The sequence below is a fragment of the Eulemur rufifrons genome, chromosome 7 (assembly GCF_041146395.1).
Source record: "Eulemur rufifrons isolate Redbay chromosome 7, OSU_ERuf_1, whole genome shotgun sequence".
NCBI classification, from domain to species: Eukaryota; Metazoa; Chordata; class Mammalia; order Primates; family Lemuridae; genus Eulemur; species Eulemur rufifrons.
In genome coordinates, this window is record NC_090989.1 from 148,792,121 (window position 1) to 148,817,855 (window position 25,735).

Genomic DNA, 25,735 nt, shown 5'->3' on the forward strand with positions numbered 1-25,735 from the left:
ATGTCCCATCCCTGCACTGGAATCTGGTGGCCAAGTGCCCAGGAATGCGAGTGGCTAAGAAGCCATTTAGGAGGAAGACGCTAGAGCAAGGACGGAGGTGGGCAAGAGTCTGCAGGAGGACTATAGGTCATCAAAGCTGAGCCAGATCAGCCTCGCACAGCCGCTGAGGAATGAATGGGTCTGGGACTGAGCAGCAGTAGCTGCTTTCCTGCCCCGGCAGCAGCGCCAGACAGTGTGGGCCTCCTGACGGCGCACAGCACCCTCTGTGAAGTGGTCGCACAGACACCACCACACCTGAACCTGATCAGACCTCCAGCTTCTAATTTACAGGAAATACAGGGGACAGAGAGGCACGTTAAACAATACCACGAGGCATGCAATGGACAAAATCCAGACTCTAGGAAACTTTACATACAGTAGGAGCAACCGGTTTCTTCAGTAAATAACTTGCAAAAAAAGCAGAAAGATGGAGATGGAGACGAAACATTGGAAAAGACCAAAATATATTTATCAATGACTTATAGTGAGTGGACCTTATTTGCATCCTGATTCAGACAAACAAATTGTAAAGGGAAAAATTATGACATGTATGTGAAGAGTGACTAGATATCTGATGGAGGTAGAATCAGTGTTAACCTTTTTAGGTGTGACAGTGGTTGAGGTCCTTATCTCTTAAAGGCCCATACTCAAATATTTACAGATTAAATGATATGATTTCTGGTATTTGTTTTCAGATAATACAAGAAGGGGTGAGTGGGTGGGAGTGTAGGGGAAAGGATTGGCCACTAGCCGGTGGTTGCTGAAGCTGCGTGGTGGGAGCTCATTAGACTCTTCTGGCATTTTGGGGGTTTACATTTGAAAACGTCCATAATAAACAACATAGTAAAACTACAAAACATATCTAGTGAGAGGGGAAAACATCTGGATTGAGAAGGGAGGGTGCGGTAAACCAACTGGGCGGAGACTGCGGGTTGGGGTGGGGGTGGTCTGGCCCAAATCCCAGCCCTGCAGTGTGGAAACGTTAACTAACCTCTCTGTGCCTGCCTTTCCTCATTATCACATGGGGTTGGTGGGAGGGTTAGACAAACTAATATGTGGAATGCATTTAAAACAGCAGCCAGTCCTGCCCACGTGCTGTGTGAGCATCAGTTAGCGTTAGTATTCTGTGCCTGGTGTCCTGTCTGGAGTCTGGCCCAGGACAGGCACTTGGAGGAGCCTCTTGGATGGACAGACAGGGTGAAAAGGTGAAGCGGAGGTCAGGCAAGGTCTGCAGTTCTCAACTGTTCGTTGGCAGTCAGCTCCCTCAGAGACCTTGAAACTATTTAAAAGAAAGTAGTTCCAGAGAAATGAAACTGGCCACAGAAAGCTGGCAGCTCAGCCTGTCCACACTGCCCACCCATTTCCAGGCGCAGCTGTGAGCACCAATTGCCAAGCTTTAAAGGATGCTGTCTTCTCTGCTCGGAACCCAAGGGTACGCCCAACTGCTGCTATTTTTGTCCCTGACCTTGGGGAGGCTGGGCATTCTAGTTTCCAGCCACGTGTTGCAGTAGCACACACAGCAGTCCTCATGAGCAAAGTCCCAGAGGAAACAACAAGATGTCACCACTGATGGGAGTATGGACATCACTCAGTCCAACCCTCTGCAACCACTTTACAGACAGGGAAACTGAGCCCCAGAGAAGCCCCAGGTGGTGAAGTCTTTGTGTACAAGAAGCATTGAGACCACCTCAGGTGTGAGCAGGTAATACTATAACAGGAAGGCTTTCTACATCAAAGCAGGCATTCACCCAATAAACTTATTGAGGTCTACCACGTGTTAGTGCTAGCTGGGCTATGCTGTAGGGGATCCTCAGATAAGCACGAAATGATTTCTGTCCTGGAGAAGCTAACCAGATCAGAGTTGGAGGGGCTGGGGAGAAGGAAGGAGCGAAGAATTGAACAGATTATTCACAAAGATGGTGGGCGAGAGAACACAGGGGTGGGAGTCAGAAAGCCCATGTGGCTCCTATCAGCTGTGTGTTTTGGGCAAGAGACTTTCACTCTCTGAGCCTTGGAAACCTTGTTTACAAAATAGATGTGATAACTTTGGCCTGGCATAACCCACAGAGAAGATATCTGGAGAATCATTCCATAAATGTAACATGCAATAAATATATGCTTGAAGGTATTTTGAGAAATGAATAAATATATAGATTTCAAAAAAATACATTGGTACCAAGGCAAGGGACTGGTAACTGGGGAGAGGGTTACACATGCCTCCTTGGCTGAAGGCCCTGGGCAGGTGTGCAAAAGCGGAGACAACACAAGCCTGGAGTGTGCAGAGGGGGCCAGCCTGAAGGGTGGCACAGAAAGAGGAAATGGAAGAGGTGAGATGAACAACATTACAACATTTGCTTCCTGTTGTGCCGCCAGTGGAACATGATGGGAAGAAGTTGGTCTGAGATTCTGGCACAACATCTAATCAAAGTGAGTACACGTGGGTGTTAACCAGGCTTCTAAATCATAGGTCAAGTTCGTGGTTTAGGTATTCAGAATTTCAAGACCCTAGAGAAGGACTAGACGGACCCCATCACAGGCTCAGCTAGAATGGAGCAAACTTTTCCCCAGAAAGACAGGAATGGAGAAAAGAGACAGAGAGTGAGCAAAGGGTATGGCAGGACCAAACCAGGGCCCTCCCATCAAAAAGCCGGTTTGTCCAGTTCTGGCTGGGCTATGCCAGCAAACCAGTCAGCTGGTGTCTCTTGAGCTCCAGCTCCGTGTACAGACTGTGCCAGGTCCTCTGTGCGGGTGAACAAGGCTGCTGACCCTGAGGAATTTGCAGTCTGGGAGGGAGACAGGTTTCTCCCTGAACAATAATTCCCCTGCAGACTCAGGAAGCTCAAAGCAGGGGATCAGGGGAGCTTGGAGAGGCTTGAGGAGGCTGCCAGGAGGAGGTGGGCCTGGAGCAGGGTGGTGGAGGACAGAAAGGCTCAGCTGCAGACCAAAGGTCCACAGATGCACACTCAGTGCTCAGCTGAACAGTGTTTCAAAAATGCGATGCCACTTTTCACTATAACTGTAGATGTGTCCAATGTGTTAGAAATGTAAGTGCTTTAGGAAGTGCATCAGACTAGTACAGATTTAAATGTCAATACTCTGAAGTTGAGCTCATGGGAGAGGCCCTGTGGGAGAGGCCCTGTGTGCATCAGGCTGCCTGGCCTCAGGGGCTGGGTGCACTCCCCTCCCTGGGCAAACAGAATCCTTGCATGTCTCTAAAGAGAGCAAAGAATGTGAGTCTACAGCCTCCTCCCTCCAGCCCACTTGGAGAGTCTACTTTTTCCTTGACTCAAGTTTCCCTTGCTGCCATGCCCTGCCCTCCCACCTTTGGCTGTCCCTGGGGCTGGCGGAGAACAGTTGGTAACCGTGCCCTGGATGGGGAGCGCTTCCTCTACAAATACTGAAAGAATCTGGGCAAATGCTAAGGTCTGCTACCTGGGTGTTTCAGTAACTCTCCCTGCAGCAGGGCAGAGAAGGGGGACTGAAGAAGGAAGAACTCAAGCCATAAGGTTGGTGGTGCCAGGGGGAGCAAGGGCGCCTGACTGCAGGGCAGGGAAGGACCTGGGGCCACCTGGCCAGGCTCAACCCTTCCTGGAATTCCCTGCTCATGGGGCTAGGATGGACTGCCCTGAATGCAACCTGCCCATTCCAGGAAGAGGCCTGGCCCTTGCTGAGAAGAGGCCTCAATGAGTGCCAGAAAAACCTGGATGGTCTTGCAAAGGCTCTCAGCTCCCCGGACCACCTGCCCTGCACTGCAGGGAGTGTTTGGTGTGCTGTGGCTGGAGGGTGACACGGAGAGACACTCATTAGGAAAATCAGCTCAATAGGAAGCAGATGGGTTGAGATATTTATTCTATTTTATTTATTTATTTTTTAAATTTCAGAATATTATGGGGGTACGAATGTTTTGGTTACATGAATTGCTTTTGTACCATTTGGAAATATTTTAAAAGAGGATGAGACGACTTGAACAGCAAAATAATGAGAGCAATGAAATAAAATAAGTACCCATGAGTTCATACTAATATAAATAGATAAATAAGGAGAAGTGCCAACTCTTTCTTACAATAAAATTCCAATTAGTGTATGTGGAAAGAATGATGGAAATAGAAAACTCACTGTTTGGAAAACACCACAGTAATAATTGTTGCTGTAGAGTATCAACGGATGCTAAAATTAGGGGCAAAAGCACCATGAGAAACAGGATATTTACGAAGTCTCAAAGTGTCTCTGCACAAGATGCTCGCTAATACAAAGGAATAAATAGTCATTTCACAGTGGACACATTTGCCAGATACCACCTTACCCAACTGATCAGTTAACATGACCAGGAAAGAGACCTCTGATATGTACAATGAGAAGGACACAAGCTCACTTCTATGATCGCACAACTGCTTTTCCATGTCAAAGAAGTGTGGAAAAAGTATTTTCCTCCCCAAAATACATACCCTTAATCTGATCCCGAAGAAACATCAAACTGAAATGTAGGGACCAGCTAGAAAGGAACTGGCCAACACTTCAAAACTTTCAAGGTCAAGAAAGACAAAACAAGACCGAGGAGCTGTCCCAGAACACAGAGACTAAGGAGACGTGACAACCAAATGCAAAGTCGGGTGCTGCTTTAGATCCTGGCCAGAGACAGGACATTAATGGAACAACTGGTGAAATTGGAATAAGGTCTGTAGATTACTTACTAGTGTTGTGTCAACGTTAGTTTCCTGTTTTAGATTATTATACAGTACTGTGATGATGTATGATGTTACTATCAGGGGAAGCTGACTGACCGGTGTACAGGAATCCTGTGCATTGTTTTTGCACATGTAAAAATTATTTTTCAGTAAAGAAGTACAAAAGGGTGGGGGGATGAAGAAAGAGCGCAGGTCCTAGAATTTAGCTGTTCTCTGGGAAGGACCCAGGACTCAGCTCCTTGGGCCTTAGTCTCCCTTTTGGTAACCAGCATTTGGCCTGGAGAGACTTGGAGGCCAACCCACTTGCAAGGTCCCCTGCTCTCTGTCTGTGTGGGAACCCGTCAAAGGCCTGACTTCCACTTTGAGTGGCCTGTGGACCCAGAGGAAAGGCAAATGTCTAAGTCCACGTCCACCTCTCTGGGGACGCTGAGTTCTCTGATACCTGTCTGAGACACCATTGCCATCCCCAATAAAGATGCGAAAACCACCATTTCTGGGTCACACAGCCAGTAAACACAGAGCCGGATTCAAGCCCCACTGTGTGAGACCTCAATGCCAGTGCCTTTAACCACCTGGCATTACTGCTGTAGTATTGTTCAATTCAGGTAACAGGCGTTCACCAGGCACCTGCTGTGTGTCAAACGGGCAGTAGGGCTCGAAGTGAAGGTGGCTGAGATGCTGATCCTGGACCACAGGTGCTGATCTGGGGACAGGGACGCTTACTGCTGAGCACCTGGCAGGCAGTGCGTCACATACACACATTCAGTCAGTCAGTCAGTCTCTGCTCTTGCCTGGCCCTGGGCTCGCACTGGTAGGTCGGGTGTGCTCCTTGCCCTGGAGCCTCCTGACCAGGTGGGGAAGCAGACAGCTAAACAGGCAGCTAGCTCCAGAGATACATGCTGTGATGGGAGGGTGTGGAGAGAGGGAGAGAGGGAAGATGGTTTGGAAAGTCAGGAGATGAGAATAGTGCTGACACACTGTGGGTGTAGCAGACACAACACTTCTTGGAGGGAGTTATGGCCAGAAAAGGAGACTGTGGGTGGAGTTTAGGGTTGGGGGGAGATGGGGCGACACCCTGCTAGGAAGGAGTCCGGGATGAATGGAGCCGGAGGCAGGATCTCTACAGGCGGTGCTGGGAAGGCTGCCCAGGTAGACAGGGTAAGCAAGCTAAGGCCTGGAAGTCCGGAATCAGCTGTTAATGGCCTTGGCCCCAGCTGATGGGGAATTGTTCCAGAGACGGGTGGCTGGGGACACGTGGTTTCAAAATAATTAGACTGTCCTTGGGGGTTGCTCCTTCATGGGGTGGGGGGTCATTTCAGCTTGACTCATTTGTCAGTAAGGGAAACAGCTCGTGGCTGTGCGGCTTAGATGAGGGCTGGGGCAGGGAAAGGGCTGCTTTTTGTCCCAGCCTTAAAGCAGGAGACGTGCAGGCTGCTGTCCAGAGAGAGGAAGTGCCCACGGAGAAGAGTCACGCTCCCTCTGCACTTCCCCGAGGAAGAGGCCTCGCGAGGCTGCTCTGCTCCCAGGCTTGGGTGGACCCTCCCAGACAAGTCGGTCTGGCCCTGGTAGGTTATGGCACACTCAGGGTAGCATGGGCCTGTCACGGCCCACAGGGAGACACTGGACCCAGTGGCTTGGGCAGTGGCACAGGTGCTGGGAAGAGGGTGGCGCTAAGAGGGGTCAGTGTGGAGCTTTCCTGCCAGGGCAACTGGTGAAGCAACTGCCTCCGGCTCCTGGGGGCGAGGGGGGCTGCTGGCCTCTTTCCCTCCTCGACCCCGGCTCTGAGAATCGGCTTTTTGGATTCTGAACATCCCTGAGAGTTGGTTCTCAGACCTGGCTGGGTGGCCTCAGGCATTCCCTTCCCTCTCTGTGCCCCTGTGTCCCCCGCAGTAAGATAAGGGGGCAGATGCGATGGTCTTTAAGGGCCTCCCTCCCAGGGCCAAGGTTCCCTGGCTCTGGTCTCCTTTTGTAGGCGTCCACCCCGTCCCCAGGGCCCCCGTCCTCATTCATTACTCCCCAAATTCCCAGCCTCCTCCTTCTGCCCCAAACACTTTCGGATCCAAACAGTCCCCAGATCCCCTCCCATGTTTCCCAGCCTGAGTCAAGTGTCACTGAATCAATGAGTTTATTTGTTTTAGGGCCTGGAAGGGAACCAATAGTTACATGCCAGACACTCAGTTTATTATGAAAACCCCATGAGGGAGGCATATTATGGGTGAGAAATCTAAGGCTCAGAGAGGTTAAATAATTAGCCCAGGGTTACACAGCCATTAAGAAGTGGATTGATTTGTATTCTGTCTATTCTTTATCACACTAGCGTGCCACCCTTCCTGGGGTGGTGGGGTGTTTCATGCCGAAATCAAATGCAAGGAGCTCTTGTGAGGACATTTCAGGCAACAATGAGGAAGGCAAAAACAAAAAATCAAAAAATAATTGAGGGAAAACATGAAAATCACACCTTTTCCTGAAGCAGCAGCTCCTTGAAGGGTTGGGCTCTACACGTGCTTCTTTTTATTAAATGAAATAATTTTTTGGAGGAGGGGTTGCTGTTATGATTTTATCAATGTCACAAACATCCCTGTTTCCTGACAAGAGCCAGGAAACATTGAATAATGTGGGGTCCCTGGGAGCGTGGGGAGCAGGCCAACCTCACGGATCCCAGGATCAAGAGTTGGCTGTGTCCAGCAGGAGGCTGCAAGGGGAACCCTGCCCTGCTGGGGACTGCACAAGGCCACTCCCTCTCAGCTAGACTTTGTGGTTCCACAGATCCATGAGGGTTGGTGCAGAGAAGCAGACAAACAAGGTACACTAAAATGTCCCCTCGGGTTATTTCTGTGGGGGTAGGATCACAGGGGAGCTCTTTGCCTCTTTTCTATTTTTCTCCTGTACTTCCACATTTTGCATTGAATATATATGATTTTTGTAATCAGGAGAAATAACACATTAAAAATTAAGGAGAGAGAGAGTGTGTAATGGTCTGGAATTAGAGGCCAGGGCTCTAGGGCCAGCTCTGCCTGGCTGGGGTGTGGCCCTGGGTTTCCTGTGAAACCAGTGGGGCAAACCTGCTGGCCCCTTCACAAGGGAGCCAGGAACACCCAGCAGGCACTGGGATATAAAGGAGCCTCGGGAAGTACAGAGGGCCCTGTGTAAGCGTCAGGATGGTCGCTATTACTTTCATTGTGTTTTACAAATCACAATTAAACCAAATATGATGCTTCCCATAGCAGACCACTCTGAGGGCAGCTGTTCATCCTGTGAGTCTGAGGAAGGGGCTCACACGGGCAGAACTCCTGTGTGTGGTTTGAGGCTCCAGTTCTGGAGCCAACTGCAGGGACTCAATTTTCAAACCTGTTGAATACTTGCTGTGTGTCCTTGGGCACATTACTCTCCCTCTCTGTGTCTCAGTTTCTCATCTGTAGTATGGGGCGTGTCTTATAAGGTTATTGTGAGCAGTCAGTACATTATTACATATAAAGCTCAGGAGAGGGGGCCTCAGCCTGTCTGTGACTTCCTTTGAGACGTGGTGTGACCTAGCATTTACAGCGTGGACCCTGGGTTTCAGATACCAGCTGCGCTTCTCAATTGCTCCGTGACCTTGGGCCAGTTCCCTAACCTCTTTGTGCCTTCGTGTCCTCAGCTCTAAGACAGGGCTGATAATAGTATTTACTTCTATGTGATAAATGTGAGGATGAAATAAGTTACTATATCAGAGCCCTTGCCCCAGGGCCTGGCACGTGGGTGGGGCTCCGTAGCGGTGTTATTATGATTGCACAAGCTTGAATCCTCACAAAGTCCTTCACTATAAATACTACGTATTTTATGGATGAGGAAACTGACTCATGGAAGTCGAGGGCTCCAGATGGGAGCAGTGCCTTTGTCTTGGGGCTCACAGGCCGGAAGGTTTAAGCCCAAGTATACCCCAAACTGACTAGTGACGTGGAGACGCAGCTCGACCCCTGAGCTGTCATTCCCCAGTTCCTCTCCCTAGTGTGCCATTCTCGAGGCACTAGACTTCTCTCCTCGCGTCTCCCATGTGTGGCTCTCACGTCCTTGTCCATTCGTGTGCCATCGGCCTTCTAAACAGCCTTCCATTCTGGTGTCCTAAGCAGTGGCAGCTTGGTCTCCTGTTCCCTCTCCATCTCTCATCCCATTCCTTGTCGCTGTCTTTTAATGAGCTAGCCTGGACTGTGGGCCTGGGTTCAAATCCTACCTCAGCTATTTATTGGCTGTGTGACCTTGGGCAAGTTCCTTAGCCCTTCTGTGTCTCAGCCTCCTCATATGTTAAAATAGAGGTAATAATGCTACTTGCCTCCTAGTATTATTGCAAGGAGGACATGAATTCACCCACAAGAGCAGAGCCTGGCCCACAGTAAGTGCTACATGTGTTGGGTATTGTTGTTATTGTTATTTATGCAGTTACAGTTTAATATCTGATGTTTTCCCCAAGCCCAAGGGGAAGACAGTAAAGAGATCCCAACACTGTGACCAGATTCCCAAAGGCAGATTTTCTGCCACCTGTGCCTGACCTTCCTGTCATGTACCTCTTCCAAGGCCAGAGGGTGTTCCAAGCTGGAAACTGTGGTCAGAGTATGAATCACTTCGTGACTCCTGCCTCAACTTTTCCAGCCACAGCTGGACCAGGAACACAGGACGGAACTGTCCCCGTTCTGAGCAGAGAGCCAGAGGGGGGCATCCCAAGCTGAGCCAGGGCACATCCCAGTCCTCCCAAAAGCAGCCAGGGGAACATCTTGAGGGAGGGGTTGGGGGGCACGAGGCCACTGCCCATGACACAGGTCGGGGGAGGCTGCACCAACTGGAGGCGGCACTTGGAAACGGTTCAAGTGGAAACAGTGGGGCTCTGGGTTGCTCACGCTCCTTGGTCACGGGTTCCCAAGGCTCCTGGGGCAGAGCTGGCCCAGGCTGAGGAAACAACTCAGAGAAGGAGGGTCTTGGCTCAGCTGTGTCCAGGGCACTGGAGAGGAGGTGGAAACCAGAAAAGGGAAACATGAGGAGAGAGGAGAAGGAAGGGAGAGAGGACTTGCTGATTTATTCCACCATCACTTGTTGAATGCCTCTCAGATGCCAGCACTGTGCCGGCCAGCCCTGGGAGCACAGCTGCAGGGGAGGCAGGTGATCTCCAAAAGGTGGCTCTACTTCCAGGAGGTGGACACCAAGGCTGAGCAGGGACCTTCTGTGAGTACTTGGAGGGCTGTGGCAGGGATTTCACCAGGCCAGCAGCCCGGGCAGGCTTCTGGGAGGGAGGATTTAGTTTGCATTTTTAAGAAGGATATGATTTCAAAATTCTAAAGAAGCCAGTAAAACTATTTTCCTCTAGAAGTGATGTCAAACGGTGTCCTTGCAATACAAATGCCAAAGCTAGGGTGGCCTCAGGAGGTCACCTTTGTCTTGTTTGTTTGATTAGCTTGCCCATATTATCAGCTGTTCTGTGAACAGGACAGGCAGCAGGGGCCTGTTATGGGAACCTGGGGACACCCACGCTTGGCCCTGCCCTTAAGGGGCCTGGGCTGCGGGGAGAGCAGCCATAGAAATGGTGTGTCAGGTGGAAGAGGGAGGATGCTGGGAGACAAAAAGAGGAGACAGTGAGTAGGGCAGGATTTGCTCAGGCTCCTTGGGGGCCTGCTCAGGCTGGGCTGGCAAAGGTTTAACACCAGCTCTGGGCTGGGGCACCGGGGAGGTAGGATGGCACAGGAGAGAGAGGAAAGCCTTGATTTATAGCATTTTCCATGGTGTAAATATTCCCAATTTCAAGCTTCCAACTTAACATCACTGGATGTAGAGTTGGTTAATTCCATGATCATTTGTCTAATACCTCCAAGATGCCACACAAGTGACTCTCCCAGCCTGCAGGGGCTGGCACCAGCACGCCACTGGCTTTGAATCTTCTCTGCCACTAGTTGCTCAGGCCAGAAGTCCCACCATTGGAGCCTCATCCTTCAAATTCAAGTTTGGTCCACTTTGAAAGGGGGAACTGGGGAAGGGGCACCAGTTCAACGTGTGTTCCTAGGACCATCCAAGCCTGGGACCATCATTTGCTAATCTGAGGCTGTGGACAATGGGGCTTCACCTCTCCAGGCCTGTTTCCTCATCTGGAAAATGGGGATCATGATAGTATTGCTCCCCAGGACTACGGTGAAGATGAAATGAGAAAATTACATATGAGTGTTCAGCTCATAGGAGCTCGGCTGACGTGGCTGCTTTCTCCTCTAGATGGGTGTAGCAATATCCTCCCTCTTGTCACCTCCACTGCAACTTCTCTGAGAGACCTGGGGAGCCCTGCGTCCCCAGGAGGAGACATTACTTTGTAGTCAGAGTTTCTTGCAAAGTCAAACTGTGGCCGGGCTAGCCCAGCCTAGGCCGGCAGTCTCAGGAAGTTGCCGAAGGATAATGTTACTGCCTCAGAGACAAGTTGGGTCTTGCCTCTGTGCCCTTGGCTTCATTGTAGGGGAGGCTCAGCTGCCCCTTCCCCTGCTGGCCCTCTTTCTTGAAGCCTCCCTCTCTAGCCCCTATGCAGTTCTCTGAACTGCCCAAAGCTTCCAGGCAGAGCCTCATCCAGGGTTGCCTGACTACCTGCTAATTTACACGAAGATGTGAAAGACTGACACTCCATTCATTTCTCTCAACATGTTGCTGGATGGGCCAAATGAATTCAGGCAATAAGGAAAAGTGAAAACAAAAAAGGAAAAACAGAATGGGGCTAGGCAGAGGGCAGTCAGGGGTGGGCTAGACAGAGACCTGAAGGGCAGCCAGGAATTCTACTAACTGTGGGCGTTGTACAAGTTGTTCTCTTCTTTGAGTGTCCGTTTCCCCACCTGTAAGTGGAAGGAGGTAGCCAGCATGACTCTCCCTCCTTCGGGCTGAGGTTTTGGGGGCACAAAGGGTCACGGGAGTGTATGAACTTCCTATTGCAGCCTTAACATTCACCACAAATTTAATGGCTTCAAACAATGCACATTTCTTATCTTACTGTTCTAGATGATAAGTCTAAAATGGGTCATTCCTCCTAAAGGCCTGGGGGAGAATCTGTTCCCAGGCCCTCCTAGCTTCTAGAGGCTGCCTGCACTTGCTGCCTTGTGGCCACATCTCTCTGACCTCTGCTTCCATTGTCACAGCTCCTTCTCCGACTCCGACACTCCCGCCACCCTCTTAAGAGGACCCCTGGGATTACATTGGGCCCACCTGAAAAATCCAAGACAAATCTCCTCATCTGAAGACCCTTAATTTAAGCACATCTGTGAAGTCTCTCTCTCTCTCTCTTTTTTTGAGACAGTCTCGCTCTGTAGCCCTGCATAGAGTACAATGGCATCATCGTAACTCACAGCAACCTTGAACTCCTGAGCTCAAGACATCCTTCTGCCTCAGCCTCCCAAGTAGCTGGGACTACAGGTGTGTAACACAACACCCAGCTAATTTTTTTTTTTATTTTTACTAGAGATAGGGGGTCTCGCTCTTACTCAGGCTGGTCTCGAACTCCTGCGCTCAAGCAATCCTCCCACCTTGATCTCCCATAGTGCAAGGATTACAGGCGTGGGCCACCGCATCTGGCCTGTGAAGTCCCTTTTGATACCTAAGGTAACATACTCACAGGATTGGGGGTTAGGATGTGGATCTGTTTGGGGGGCCATTATTCTGCCCACCACAGGGAGGCTGCATCTCACAGGAGACTCAGCAAAGCCTTGGAGCATCGATGGTGGGAGCCACAGCAGCTAGACCAGCCAGAGGGCAAGTCGCAGTGACACCCTTCTCAGTGACTCCGTTTGGTAACTGCTGGGTAGGGCAGAACACAGACTGAGGATGAGACGGGACCAGGGACGAGGCACCATGTGCCTGGAGTCTGAAGACCTGAGTTTCAGATGCAGCTTGGCCAGTGACTTCCTACGTGATCCTGGAAAAGTTGCTTTGCTCCTGGGTTAAATGGGGCTCACGGTTCCTTCCTGGCTGGCCTTACAGGACTACCGCAGTGGGTATGGAGGGGCCTGGTCAACTGTAAATGTGCATATAGGAGCGCTGGTGGCCTTTGTCACCGTTGTGGGTATCACTGATGAAAGCAGTAGGAGGGGATGGTTGTTCAGAGGCCAGGAGGACCTGGCGGGATTCCCAGAGTGAAAGAACACTGAATTCCCAGAGCGGGAAGGAGACAGTGCCCCAGGTGGAGAAAAAACGTCAGAGGTGGTCTGGACCAGCCCAGGGCCTGCTGATCCTGATTTTTGCCTTCGATTTAAGCGTTCGTCAGACTCGGTTGCTTGCCAGAGCAAAAGTCAGGGACTTTGAGAAATCTGGTCAAGATCAAGGTCAGCTCCGGCAGGTCAGAAGAGCTGGTGTTTAATCCTTGTCAACTCTCAGGTGCAGAAGAGCAGTCCTCAGCCCTCTGCCAGTCTGCCAGCTGCTCTCAGACTCCCGACACCAGCCATGTGCTGGGCTGTCCTTGCTGCTGCCCAGGAAGGGAGAGGAGCAGGGCTGGGAGGCCCCAGATGCACAGGAGGGGACTGGAGGACCAGCAAAGGAAGGCACCAGGCAAAGTTCCTGAGGCCAGGCCCCAGATAGAGCTGCCCAGGCTGAGCTCCCGGGGTGGGCGCCTGTGTGATTTTCCCAACATCTGGTCCAGATGCCATTGGATAGGAGCCCAAGGGTGGGGCAGACGCTCATGGAGTGGGAGGACTTCAGGCCCCCCAGGAGAGCCTCTGCCTCAGTGGCACTGGGCGTTTCCATCAGCTGAGAGGTCACAGTATCACGGGTACTAAATGGGTCATCTGAGGCCCTGACTCACATTTCTGTCAAAATTCTACCTAGAAAAAAGGGAAAATATCTTTTAGTAGAAAGGACTGGAGGCCGGGCGCGGTGGCTCATGCCTGTAATCCTAGCACTCTGGGAGGCCGAGGTGGGAGGATTGTTTGAGCTCAGGAGTTCAAGACCAGCCTGAGCAAGAGCGAGACCCCCGTCTCTACTAAAAAAAATAGAAAGAAATTAGATGGAAAACTAAAACTATATAGAAAAAATTAGCCGGGCATGGTGGCGCATGCCTGTAGTCCCAGTTACTCAGGAGGCTGAGGCAGGAGGATTGCTTGAGCCCAGGAGTTTGAGGTTGCTGTGAGCTGAGCTAATGCCACCGCACTCTAGCCCGGGCAACAGAGTGAGACTCTGTCTCAAAAAAAAAAAAAAAAGAAAGGACTGGAGAAAATGTTTGCAATATATATGAAAAAAGCTAAAATCCTTATCACATCTGACATCGTATGAAATGAGAACCACACCCATGGAAACAATAACTAATTCACAGAAGAAATACAAACAGGCATTGAACATATTAAAACGTTCAAGCTCACTTGAATCAAAGATTAAAAAATAAAATGCAGGGGTGTAGGGCAGAGCTCATTGCATTTCTCAGTTGTGGCGCATTATGACGACCGGCCCACAGGCCCCTCTTCTGTGGCTCTGCGAGATCACCTGCTTGGGTCCCTGTTGCTCTCTGTCTCCCTCAGTCCTTCTCCTCAGACCCCATCCCAGTGGACGAATGAATCATCTGTGTTGAGCATGAGATCTCTCTCCTGCCTCCTCTCTCTCTGTCTCCCTCTCCCCCCTTCTGGAACACACAGCACAGGATCGAGCATAATTCTTACTTCATGACAGACTCACGTCACTGGTTTATGTGAGGCTCTCTTTTAAAAATTATTTTTAATAATACGATAAAATCCTGGGAAGCTACTGCCCGAGGAAACTTGACCACGGACAGTGACTTGTCCCCCTCATGGCCACCTCCGTCCCATGCCTGCTCCTGCCCAGCCAACTGCCACCTTGAATCTGGTGCCTGTCATTCCCCTGCCTTCCCTTTCACCTGTTTGTACTCCTTCAAAGTGTCTATTTTTTATCTGTTTCACTTGTCTTGATTTTATCAAGAGCATCATGTATGTACTTTACTAGGACTTGGAGGTAGGTGGATTCGATAGAGGAGACGCACAGGGTGCTGGTGAGGGGGATGGGAAAGGCATCCGGGGTGTCTCCCATGTTTCGGTCTTCGGTGGCACCACGCAGTTAGACAGACCCAGGAAAGACGAAGGGGCTCGTGGGGAGACGATGGACTCAGTCCTGGGCAAAGCAGTAATTTAAGCTAACACTTGTTGAGTGCCTGCTGTGTTCTAGGCACTCTTTGTAGAACTCGAAGGGCTCTGTATGGATTGTCACATTTAAGCACCATAAGATCCTCAGGAAGTAGGCACTATTATCATTCTCATTATATTTTCATTCATTTTTTTTTTTTTTTTTCAGACAGAGTCTCACTCTGTCGCCCAGGCTAGAGTCCTGTGGCGTCAGCCTAGCTCACAGCAACTTCAAACTCCTGGGCTCAGCCGATCCTCCAGCTTCAGGCTCCCGAATAGCTGGGACTACAGGCACGCACCACCACACCTGGCTAATCTAATTTTTTTTCTATTTTTAGTAGAGACAGAGTCTCACTCTTGGTCAGGCTGGTCTCAAACTCCTGACCTCAAGTGATCCTCCCACCTTGGCCTCCCAGAGTGCTAGGATTACAGGCATGAGCCACCACACCTGGCCTATCATTCTCATTTTAAAGATGAGGAAACTGAGGAATGTAAAGGTTTAGTAGGTTCTGAGTCCCTCACACCTTTCTGCTACAAGCGGGAATACAGGATAAAATAGAAACTTTTAAAAATATTAAATATTTATCAATGAAAATAACTATTGAAAACTATTTATAAATAAAATATTTAAAAATTATTGAAAGCAAGGGAAATCCACAGTTGACAGAAGTAAAAAGAACACTCAAGCCAGAGTGGACACATGGACATTTATAGATAAGCAGGCCCTGCTGAAGATAAGCTGTCATTTAAAAAATATAGGCCACACACATCAGGAAGAGTCAGGAGGTAAAATAAACAGGTGAATCGGTATCCCTAAATAATCAAGAAGAATCTGAAAGACATTGTAAGGCTTTATAAGTGATGAGAGAGGAAAACAAGTGAAACTGTAGTGAAGGAATTGAACACTGTGAGAGCACCTAAAGGTTCAGTCACTTCTCCAAGGTGACGTCCCCATTAAGCGGTGGAGGGGGCTCCCTGAGCTTGTGCTTGTACTTGCCAGACTGCAGGCACTGCGGTGGCTTTGGAGAGGCTATTGGACATCCCGGGGCAGTAGCAGGAGTGGGTTTGGAGAGAGGCAGGCGACGCTGAGTCTCACCCTATTTGCACCCCCACCGCCGCAGAACATCCAGACTGGCTGCGTCCTCCCGGCATGGCCGCCACCGCCTCCCCGCTGCCACTCACCACCGAGGATGCCAGTTCAGAAAACAGCAGCTTCCTCTACGACTATGACTACCTAGATGACGTGGCCTTCATGCTCTGCAGGAAGGATGCGGTGCTGTCCTTCGGCAAAGTCTTCCTGCCAGTCTTCTACAGCCTGATCTTCGTGTTGGGCCTAGGCGGGAACCTCCTTCTCCTCGTGGTCCTGCTTCGCTATGTGCCCCGCAGGCGGATGGCTGAGGTCTATCTGCTGAACCTGGCCATCTCCAACCTCCTGTTTGTGGTGACACTGCCCTTCTGGGGCATCTCCGTGGCCTGGCACTGGGTCTTTGGGAGTTTCCTGTGCAAGATGGTGAGCACCCTCTATACCATTAACTTTTACAGCGGCATCTTTTTCATCAGCTGCATGAGCCTAGACAAATACCTGGAGATCGTCCATGCTCAGCCCCACCACAGGCTGAGGACCCGGGCCAAGAGCCTGGTCCTTGCTGCCATAGTGTGGGCCACGGCCCTGGCTGTCTCCATCCCTGACATGGTCTTGGTACAGACTCATGAAAACCCCAGAGGTGTGTGGAACTGCTACGCAGACTTCGGCGGGCACGGGACCATTTGGAAGTTCTTCCTCCGCTTTCAGCAGAACCTCCTGGGGTTTCTCCTTCCACTGCTTGCCATGACCTTCTTCTACTCACGCATTGGCTGTGTCCTGGTCAGGCTGAGGCCCCCGGGCCAGGGCCGGGCTCTAAGAATAGCCGCAGCCCTGGTGGTGGCCTTCTTCGTGCTGTGGTTCCCATACAACCTCACCTTATTTCTGCACTCACTGCTGGACCTGCAAGTCTTCGGGAACTGTGAGGTCAGCCAGCACCTGGACTATGCTCTGCAGGTGACAGAGAGCATCGCCTTCCTTCACTGCTGCTTCACTCCCATCCTGTACGCCTTCTCCAGTCGCCGCTTCCGCCAGTACCTGAAGGCTTTCCTGGCCGCTGTGCTCGGACGGCACCTGGCACCTGGCACGGCCCAGGCTTCGCAGTCCGACTGCTCTGAGAGCAGCAGGCTTACGGCCCAGGAAGAGATGACCGGTATGAATGACCTTGGGGACAGGCAGGCTGAGAATCCCCCTAACAAGGGGGCAATCGGGAATGATTAAGCCTGAGTGACCCCACGCCAGTCTGGTGAGAGCGGATGGGACCCTGCTGCCCTGGGCTTCCACTCAAAGCTCTCCAAGGGCCTCCGTCAGCTCTCGGTTACCAACTGTCAGCAGCATGTGCTCACTCCAGCCTTCTCCTCCACTTTTGTCACTTGGTTCCAAGACACCACACTCTCTTGCCTGGGTTGCCTCAGTGGTTTCCCTGCTGGCCTCTGCACTTCCTCTCTCTTCTCTCCTGTTATCTAATCTGCACCCAGGAGTGTCAGGATCACTCTTGGCTTCCACTGCCGCCTTTCTCAGAGCAGCCTGTGCAAACACAAAATTATAACAAAATTAGTTTCAATCGGCTTTATTCACCAATTGGCTTTATTTGCAATTGTAGACTCAGGCAATAGATTCGTTGAACCAGGAATAGATTCATTTCATAAGACAGAAGGAGTTCCAAAGAGCTGTCCAGAACGGGGTGGTTTTATAGACAGAAAAGGGCTGAAGAAAGCAGAAACAGAGAACAAAAAGTGGATTGGTCATTTCAAGGTCACTCTGAAAGGCCCAACAGAGTGGTTGACATTAGGTTTCTTCAGGTTACTTTTTTGTAAGGATTAAAACAGAGGTTGCCTCTGAACTCTAGGATAAGCTATAAAGGAAACCAAATGAAACACCAGAGGGGAATCATTAAACTGGCCTGTTTAGGAACTTGGCTGTTAACTTTCTCTCCCAATTTCTCAAAGATCAGATAGCAACTTAGTTCCAATTTGATGACATGAAACTGTAATATGAGTGACCCCATTTTGGTTTGCTGTGTTCCACTGGGTCCTAGTGCAGGCTTAGTCCAAAACAATGGACTCCCATAAGTTTTATTTAACAAGTGCAAGTCCCAGGCCCCCTCTGCACTTCTGACCTGGCTTCTGAGCTGTTTCCCAAACATTCCAGGCACATCCCCCTGGGGGATTCCAGCTGTGCCTTCTTCCTGAACTGCCCTTCCCCTCTGTCTGCTTAGCTCACTCCCTGGCCTCCTCACCTGCCCCTAAGCCCAGGAACAGGGGCAGTGGGGGGGGGGGGGGGCAGTGGGGGGGGGGGCAGTGAGCACCATCTCAGGAGCCTTCAGGTCTCCCTGAGGCTTGGGCAATCAAGTCCAGAACCTTCCTGGGACTTCAAGGCTGGGCCTTTGGCAAGTGGAATCCCATGCATCCTCCAGCCCTCATACTCCTCCACTCCCTTTTCCTTTCCTGACACCAGGCAGCCCTTGCTGTTTCCTGCACATTCCCTGCTGTGCCTGTGTTCTTGCTGGCTCCCTCCTGTAAGTAGGACCATTTCCAGCCAGGCATCCCCTCACCCCTGTCTACTGAATCCCAATACTCTGGGAAACCACTCCAGGGTAGCTGTGCCCTGTGCTTTCCTGGAGGTTGGGTGGATCACGGGACCCAGCCAGTTACCGCCTTATGTTCCCGTGGCCACAGTGATTCTCCTGGGGGTGGGCACGCAATCCAGGCAGAGCCAGCGAGATGCAATGCCACTAGAACATGCTAGAACAGAGGCAGGAAACTGAAGCTGAGAGGAAGTGAGACCTGGAGCTGCTGCTTCATCAGCCCAAACTTGAGAAGGTGAAGGGGGCAGCGCCAGCGGGTGAGCCGGTCCTCAGGGCAGTGCTTGAGCCTCAGAATCAAGGCACGGCTGCAGGTCTTCCCAGCCCTGGACTCGGCAGTTACATGAACCAATAAATTCCGTCTCAGTGTGGGGGCATGTTGCTTTGTTACTTGCAACCTAAAGATTCCTGACTGACATTCCCTGCCTGGGTGCTTTTCTCTTCATGTCTCCAATGGGCAGGGCATCCTCCCTGCCGCCCAGCAGGTCCCCTGGGAAACCTTTCCCCAGTGAGCCTCCAGCCCACACTGACATGGCTTTCTCTCCAGCTCCTAAAGGGCTCACTGCTCTTGCCCACCTCACAGGACCAGCTGGCGCAACCTGCCCACGTCTCACCACGTCTGTCCCGCACAGCCAAGCACAGCCCGCCACGCAGGCGGGTGGAATGGAGGGGAGAGGACAGACGGCTGAGTGAACGTGAGCTCCACGAGAGCAGAGACTGCGCCACGTGCGCCATCTTCATCTCCTGTGTCACAACCAGTGCTCAGAGCGTGGGCGACGTCACTGAGTGTCAATGGCTGAGGGACAGAGAACTGAGCAGGCAGTCAGTGTTCTGCCCTGTCTCTCTTCTCTCCCCCTGGGCTTAAGATGGCCTTGTCACAGTGCATGTGTCATGAGCCCAGCTGTCCCTTGGTGTCCCCTGAGTTGTCCCTGGTGTTTTTCACTGTGTCTTTCCCAACCCCATCTCTCCCAGCTCTGGTGCCTTTAGTTCTCTCTTCCCCAGGCCGCAGCTTCCCCACTGGCAGGAAGGACTCTGAGCTCCCTCACTCCCCTGGGAAATGACGCTCTAGAGCTGAGGGCCGCTCTTTGTTTGAGGACATGGAGGAAGGGGTTCTATTTTAGAGCTCCTGAAACCTTGCCCCACAAGGGACTTCTGGTCATGAGCCAGCCTGGCTGCTGAGATACAGCCGGGGCTCTCCCACCAGGGTCTAGGTACCCAGAGGCCCTGACCGTGCCAGATGGGATGGGGCAGGTTATGCCAGGTAAGGAACACCTGGCAGGGCTTGTCACAGCAGCACTGGTGGATCTGTGTGTGTGTGTGTGTGTGCACTTGTGTGTCCATCTGTCTGGGAAGTCTGTGCACATGCGTCTGTGTTGCTGTGTGGATTGTACACAGTATATAGGGCTGTGTATGTGTCACTGTGTCCAAGTGGCTCTGGGTATGTGCTTTCCTGTGTGTCCTTCTGTGTGTGTGAGTGTGTGAGTGTGTGTACTTTTAGCAAAAGACAGATGTATGATACCTAGTGCCTATGCCCAAAAGAGAAAGGCAGGGCCAGCTGCAGGTGCCTGGTTCCCTGTCACTGTCTCCGGTGCCCTATACTGCAGCTCGCCAGCCCTCACAGCCCAGGCCCACAGAGGCTGCTCCGTCCTGACCTCACTTCTCGGCCTGGGCCGTGGTCCCTCCGCTGCTCACTGTCTTCCCAAAGGCCCGGCAAGGCCTGGCTTCCTGACTGCACTGCCCAAACCTTTCCCAGGGGTCTCAGGAAAGCCCCCAGGATTTCCCTGACCCTGAGGCTCTGCAGCAAGGTGGAGGACTCTTCCCTAGGGCTGACCCGGGGAGAAGTGCAGGACTGCAACAGTTACTCCCTACGAAAAAAAATCTCTTTTCGTTCCCAGGTGCCTGAAATCCCACCACTGGAGCGTCATCCCTGATCTTGCTTTGCTATAAGCTACCCTCAGAGAGAATACATTTTGTAGGCTTTCCCCTGAGGTCCTGATGAGGAACGAGGTGAGAGGGAGAAAACATTTGGTGCATAAATGAGGCATGGAGGGACAGATCTGCTGGGTCAGGGCAGGCAGTGAGGAGATGCGGCCTTGGCGGTTGCAGTCTTCCTGCTGCCTCCAGGCCTCTGCCAGGACTGTCTGCAGCCATCCTCATGCAGGGGGCGCAGAACCACAGGGGCCAGGGGCCCCTCCCCTGCCAGCAGGTGGGCATTGGGCTGTCCCTGCACACCCCAATCTGGGGGTGCTCACTGTGAAGAACAGGAATTGATAGTAGGAAAATGTGTGCTCTCTTTGATTCTAACTGATGCTATTCGCTTCTGTGACTATGCTTGCTTTTAGTTGTTTAATAAATATAGTTAATCAGAATGAAAAACAGAGATAAGAACAAAGGTAACTCCATGATAGGCTAGGCTTCCTGGATGTGAGAAGCCTAGTTCTGCTTCTGTATATATGGCTTGCTGGCTTGGTGCTTAGCGTAAGTGGAGCCATGGCAGGCTTCACTAAAGTAAAGGAAAACAAAGCCCCGGGGAGGTAACTGCAAGTTGCTTTCTGATAAAGGGCTGGAGAATCCAGGTGCCCTCCAACCAACTAAGTAGATAAGAAGAGCAAGACATGATCAGCGCATGAACGGCTTGTGCAGGGCGTGTGTTCCCAGTATCGCTTGTAACCAAAAACTAGAAGGTATGCAACAACAGCCCCCCTCCCCCGTCGGAGACCCTCCTCTTCCCCTGGATGATGTTAACTACAACTGGCGCCAGTGCAAAAAGCCCGAAACTTAGAGTCAACAAACCTGAAGCCAACGCGATCAGCCACTTCTAAACAAAAGGAACAAATAAACTGAAGGGGGATGAAGTGCAGACTAGTGTGTCGTGTGCAGACTAGTGTGTCGTGTACAGACTAGTATGTCATGTGCAGACTAACGTGTTGTGTGCAGAATAACGTGTCGTGTGAAAACTAGCATACAGTAAAGTATAAAAGCCTAATCTTTACCCCAGGGCGGGGTCCTAGTTCCTGGAGAGGCCACTGCGTTGGTGCTCTGGAATTTGGACCCTGGCCCGGGGCTAGCTAATAAACTCCTTTGCCTTTTTGCAGCCTCAGTGACTCTGCCTCTCTGTTCCTGGGGCCAAGGGGAACCGGATCTAACAACTGCTTCCTGGGAGCCCTGTTGTTGTGGTGGAAATCCCTGAGTGTGGGGTGGTACCCTTGTGTTCACCTCCCCCTTCACCCACTGAGGCTTCCCTCGGTGCCAAGCACACCCTCTGGGGCTCTCAAGCAGGCCTCAGGACCCGTGAAGTTCCTCGGAGATCTGGGCATGGTCACTGCCAGTTGAGAACTTTTGGTCCTGACTCAGGGGACTCAGGCCCTCAGCCCCACCCCATCCCGTCCACAGGCCGGCCTCCTGGTCCATATTCCTTTGGGGGTGGGGAAAAGGAAGGGACACAGCACCGAGGTCTGGGCAGGGCCAATCAGGTGTGTGAAGGCCCCGTGCCCTTACCCTCATCCTCAGTGGGCTGGGCACAGGGCCTGGCTGTGTGGGAGGTCATTGGTAAGTTTTCCATGGACAGTTCCCTACATCCAGCTGCCTTCTCCCCTCCTGTTCCCCCTTCCCAACAATGGGGATTCTCCATTTCATATGCCTGAAGCCTTAGGCCATGGAGGAGCAAGAAAAGATTTGAGGACAGGAAGTAAATTAGCCAAGACTAGAAGTCAGGTTTCTACAATTTAATGACCACTTAGGGAACTGAAGGTCAGAAATGAATGAATATAATACCATTGCTTAGTGGGCTGCAGCCTGGGGCAGGGGGAAGGAGCAGACACAGAAAACAATGACACATAATGGATGTGCTGTGATACAAATGGTGCTGGGGGAGCCCAGGGGGATGGGGGCCATTCTGGCCAGAGGATGGGAGGGGTGAAATTCAAGAAGGCTTCCGGGAGTAGCTGGCACTGGAGGAAAAGCAATGAAATTTGGCAAAGTAAAATTGCACTGGATTGAGAAATTTGGGGACCAACCGTAGCAAAACTTAAATGTCAGGTGTGTGAGGGCAAGGGGGAGCCAGGAAAGGAAAAGAGTGACAATCAGAGGTGCCTTTGGAAAGAGGCCTCTGGCAGCAGGGTAGTCAGAGGGCCGGGCAGGCCTGGTGTGGAGAGAGATGCAGAGGTCACAGGTATAGGAATGGCAGCAGGGGTGGGGAGGAGGGGACACATTTCAGAGGCATCACAGGGGTCGAGGAGACAGGACTGGGGCCTGATTAGATGGTAGTGTCCTGAGCAGAGAGGCAGGGAAGTCAGGAGGAGGGAGTGGTTCCGGGAAGAGGCAGGGGACAGAAGCTGAGTTCTGCATGGGCCAAGCTGAGTCAGAGGTCTTGGGCCTCCCCTGGGGGCCTGGGGGTAGGAGAAAGCTCTGAGCTCAGCAAGGATCATGGAAAACCAAGCAGGGGGTTGAGACCACCCCGAGGTGGGGGTGCATAGAGGAGGCCAGGGCACTGAGGAGTGACCTTGAAGAACTGCTACTGTAAAGGCAGTGTTTCTCTGCCTGAGCTACCCAACAGGCAGCTGCTGGCCGCAGGGGCTGTTGAGCACCAGGAATGTGGCTAGTTGCATTGAGAAGTGCTGTGAGGGTGCCGCACAGGCCAGATCCTGAAGACAGGATCAAAAGAACGATGTAAAAATATCTCACCAATGCTTTTTATATTGATCCCATGTTCATATTTTGGATCTACTGCGTTAAGTAAAATATGTTCAAAAAATGACTTATCTCTCTTTTTACTTTTTAAAAATATATCTACTAAAAAATTAAAAATGACACACATAGCTTACCTTGTATTTCTATTGGAAGACACTGTTCTAGAACATGAATTTCATAGGATGTGGTATAAATGTTGCAGAAAAAAAGTAAAGCAGGGCGGGAAGGTAGAGGCTAAGATTTGCAAGATGCCACGTTACTGGTGGGAACCAGTTTCTTTACTGCAGGACTTCTCAAGGCAGGCACCATCTTCCAAAGGGAGTGGCCCACCCATATTTCCCCTTCCGCTGGACTTCCTGCGAGAGGAGGGCTCCGCAGGATGCACCATAAGAAACAGTGTTTTAAGGAGAGAATGACAAGCCTGTGAGATGAGTAGGGGATGAGAGAGTGAGGATGACCAGGACAGAGGTAGGAGATGCCACAGAACCAGAGGGGTCAGGGTGGGAGTCTGGGGCTGCAAAGAAAGATAAGAGGTGGGAGCCCCCAGGGAGGAGCCCCTCTGCCCCGCCTTGTGCTGGCTTGGTTGAGCTCACTCTGCAGGCTGCAGGCGGTAGCGGAAGCGCACATCGTGGTTGGGGTGCATGATACCAAAGCCCCAACGCTTCGGGTTAATAGGGGGCACAGGTGTGTCAGGGTCCAATAGCTCTAGGTCAAAGTATGTCACCATGAGTAGGACAAAGAGCTTCATCTCGCTGAGGGCAAAGAACCTCCCAGGGCAGATGGAGACGCCTGAGCCCCAAGGCATGGTGTAGTGGTGAATCTTCTTGCCTGCCTTGTAGAAGTCTACTTTTCGGCTCCCATCAGGGTTGAGGAAGCGATCGTACTTGAAGGCAGTGGGCTCAGGGTGGATGTCAGGGTCCATGTGCACTGAGATGTAGGGAAAGAGGGCCATCCTGTCTCCGCGGCGGATCAGGTACTCCTCCCCACTGGCCATCTTCAGGATGTAGTCCTCACACACCACCCTGCAGAGGGTGGGTGCAGCCCTCAGCCGCAGAGTCTCCTCCATCACACTGTCCAGCACCGGGGTGCATCTCAGGGCTCTAGGTTGTAAGGGGAAGGACTGTCCAGCCTCCAGCCTCGCCCCACCCAGGACCTGGGTGGCCTCCTCCCTCACAGCCTGCATGGCTTCTGGGTGCTTCAGGAGGAACAAGAGGGCCCAGAAGGCCGTAGGCCCTGTGTTCCCCTGGGAGGCCCAGAGCATCATAAAGTTGAACTTGTCCTGCAAGTCTGGGGCTACTCCCTGCTCCCTCAGAAACTGATGTAGGGAGCATATCCAGTTGCTTACGCCCTCCTTCTGATTGTGTTTCATAGAGAGCATCTTGGGAAAGAAGCGCTGCAGTCGGCCCATTTCTAGCCACTCCCAGGGCCCCAGCAGGGAATAGAGACACCTGGGGAAAAGGTGGTCAAACCTGAGGAACCGGGTAAATAACTCCTCTGCCTGGAGCAGGTCCTGCTCCTTGTCCTTCGTGTAGCCAAACAAGCTCAAGTAGCCAGCCTTAAACATGGTGTTATAGCAGAAGTGAAAGAGGCTGTCTTCATGCCAGCAACTGGCATCCAGACTTCGGCTTTTGGGCCCCAGCATTATCAGAGACAGGGTGTCCACCACGACCTTATTGAGATCCTCCAAGTCATGCCCCATCAGATGCTTGGTGCTGGTTGAGTGGACATTCTGTTTCTTCTCACCCTGTGCAGAGTATCCAAATATCTTTAGCACCAGTTCTTCTGCATATTTTGAAAAGTCTAGTTTTCCTCGTGTATCCTTGAGGATGGGGCCAAAGGAGAGGGGGTCCATGACAAAGGTGAAGTACTGGCCTCCTAGCTGCACTGTGAACACATCCCCGTGCTTGGCCCACATGTGCTTCATGAATTCAAACATATCCCTTCGGAGAGCCATGGCATGGCCCAGCCAGGGCACTGTGCCCTTGTCCAGAGGGGGCTCCTGGGGCCCGCGTTGTCGGAGAAGCCCTGGCAGGCACAGGTACACCACAATGACCACCAGCAGAGCTCCCGGCACCAGACTCCAGAGCACCATGGCTGTGCTCCTGCAGGTTGTGCTCCGGACAGACACACTGTTCTCTGGGTGCCAGAAGAGGTTTGGGAGGCGTTGATATATGAGGGGTGGAAAGATCTGAACACCCGGACCTTGCCCTGTGGCTGCAAGTTGTGTATATAACCCTGGTGAGACCGTGTCTGGAAAAATACTGCTCCCCTGAACTTAATACCTGGCAGATCCTGGTCACATGGCAGGAGGAGGTGACCAGGAGGAAGCTCAGAGAGAAGCCCCTAGCTAAGGTCACAGGTGCTCACCGGCATTACATTTTGCTCGTACCTTTTCCAGCTCAGCTCTAGACCTTCTCTCTAAGCCTACCTCGACCCCACTCCTACCCCTGTGGCTTACTGACCATTCATACCTTCATGTACTCATGCATTCATTCGTTTGCCAGCTCATTCAGTGGAAATGCACCAAGCACTTACAGAGTTTCACGTC

The 25,735-nt window shown here is 51.7% G+C and overlaps 2 protein-coding genes across 3 annotated transcripts; one reads left to right on the top strand and one right to left on the bottom strand.

The window, feature by feature from the left end:
- Positions 1-5,863: 5,863 nt before the first annotated feature.
- On the top strand, positions 5,864-17,419 carry ACKR2 (atypical chemokine receptor 2). 2 transcript variants are annotated; one of them, XM_069473499.1, is made up of 2 exons: positions 5,864-5,882; positions 15,955-17,419. In XM_069473499.1, exon 2 carries the CDS (start codon positions 15,984-15,986, stop codon positions 17,133-17,135), a length of 1,152 nt encoding a protein of 383 aa, XP_069329600.1. In that variant the 5' UTR covers positions 5,864-5,882; positions 15,955-15,983; the 3' UTR covers positions 17,136-17,419. The 2 variants fall into 2 exon arrangements, with proteins under 2 accessions (XP_069329600.1, XP_069329599.1); XM_069473498.1 differs by lacking the exon at positions 5,864-5,882 and adding an exon at positions 6,241-6,289.
- A 4,789-nt stretch (positions 17,420-22,208) lies between these two features.
- LOC138388109 (5-beta-cholestane-3-alpha,7-alpha-diol 12-alpha-hydroxylase-like) lies at positions 22,209-25,405 on the bottom strand. The gene has a single exon (XM_069475581.1). It carries the CDS (start codon positions 25,277-25,279, stop codon positions 23,777-23,779), a length of 1,503 nt encoding a protein of 500 aa, XP_069331682.1. The 5' UTR covers positions 25,280-25,405; the 3' UTR covers positions 22,209-23,776.
- Between the last annotated feature and the right edge of the window lie 330 nt (positions 25,406-25,735).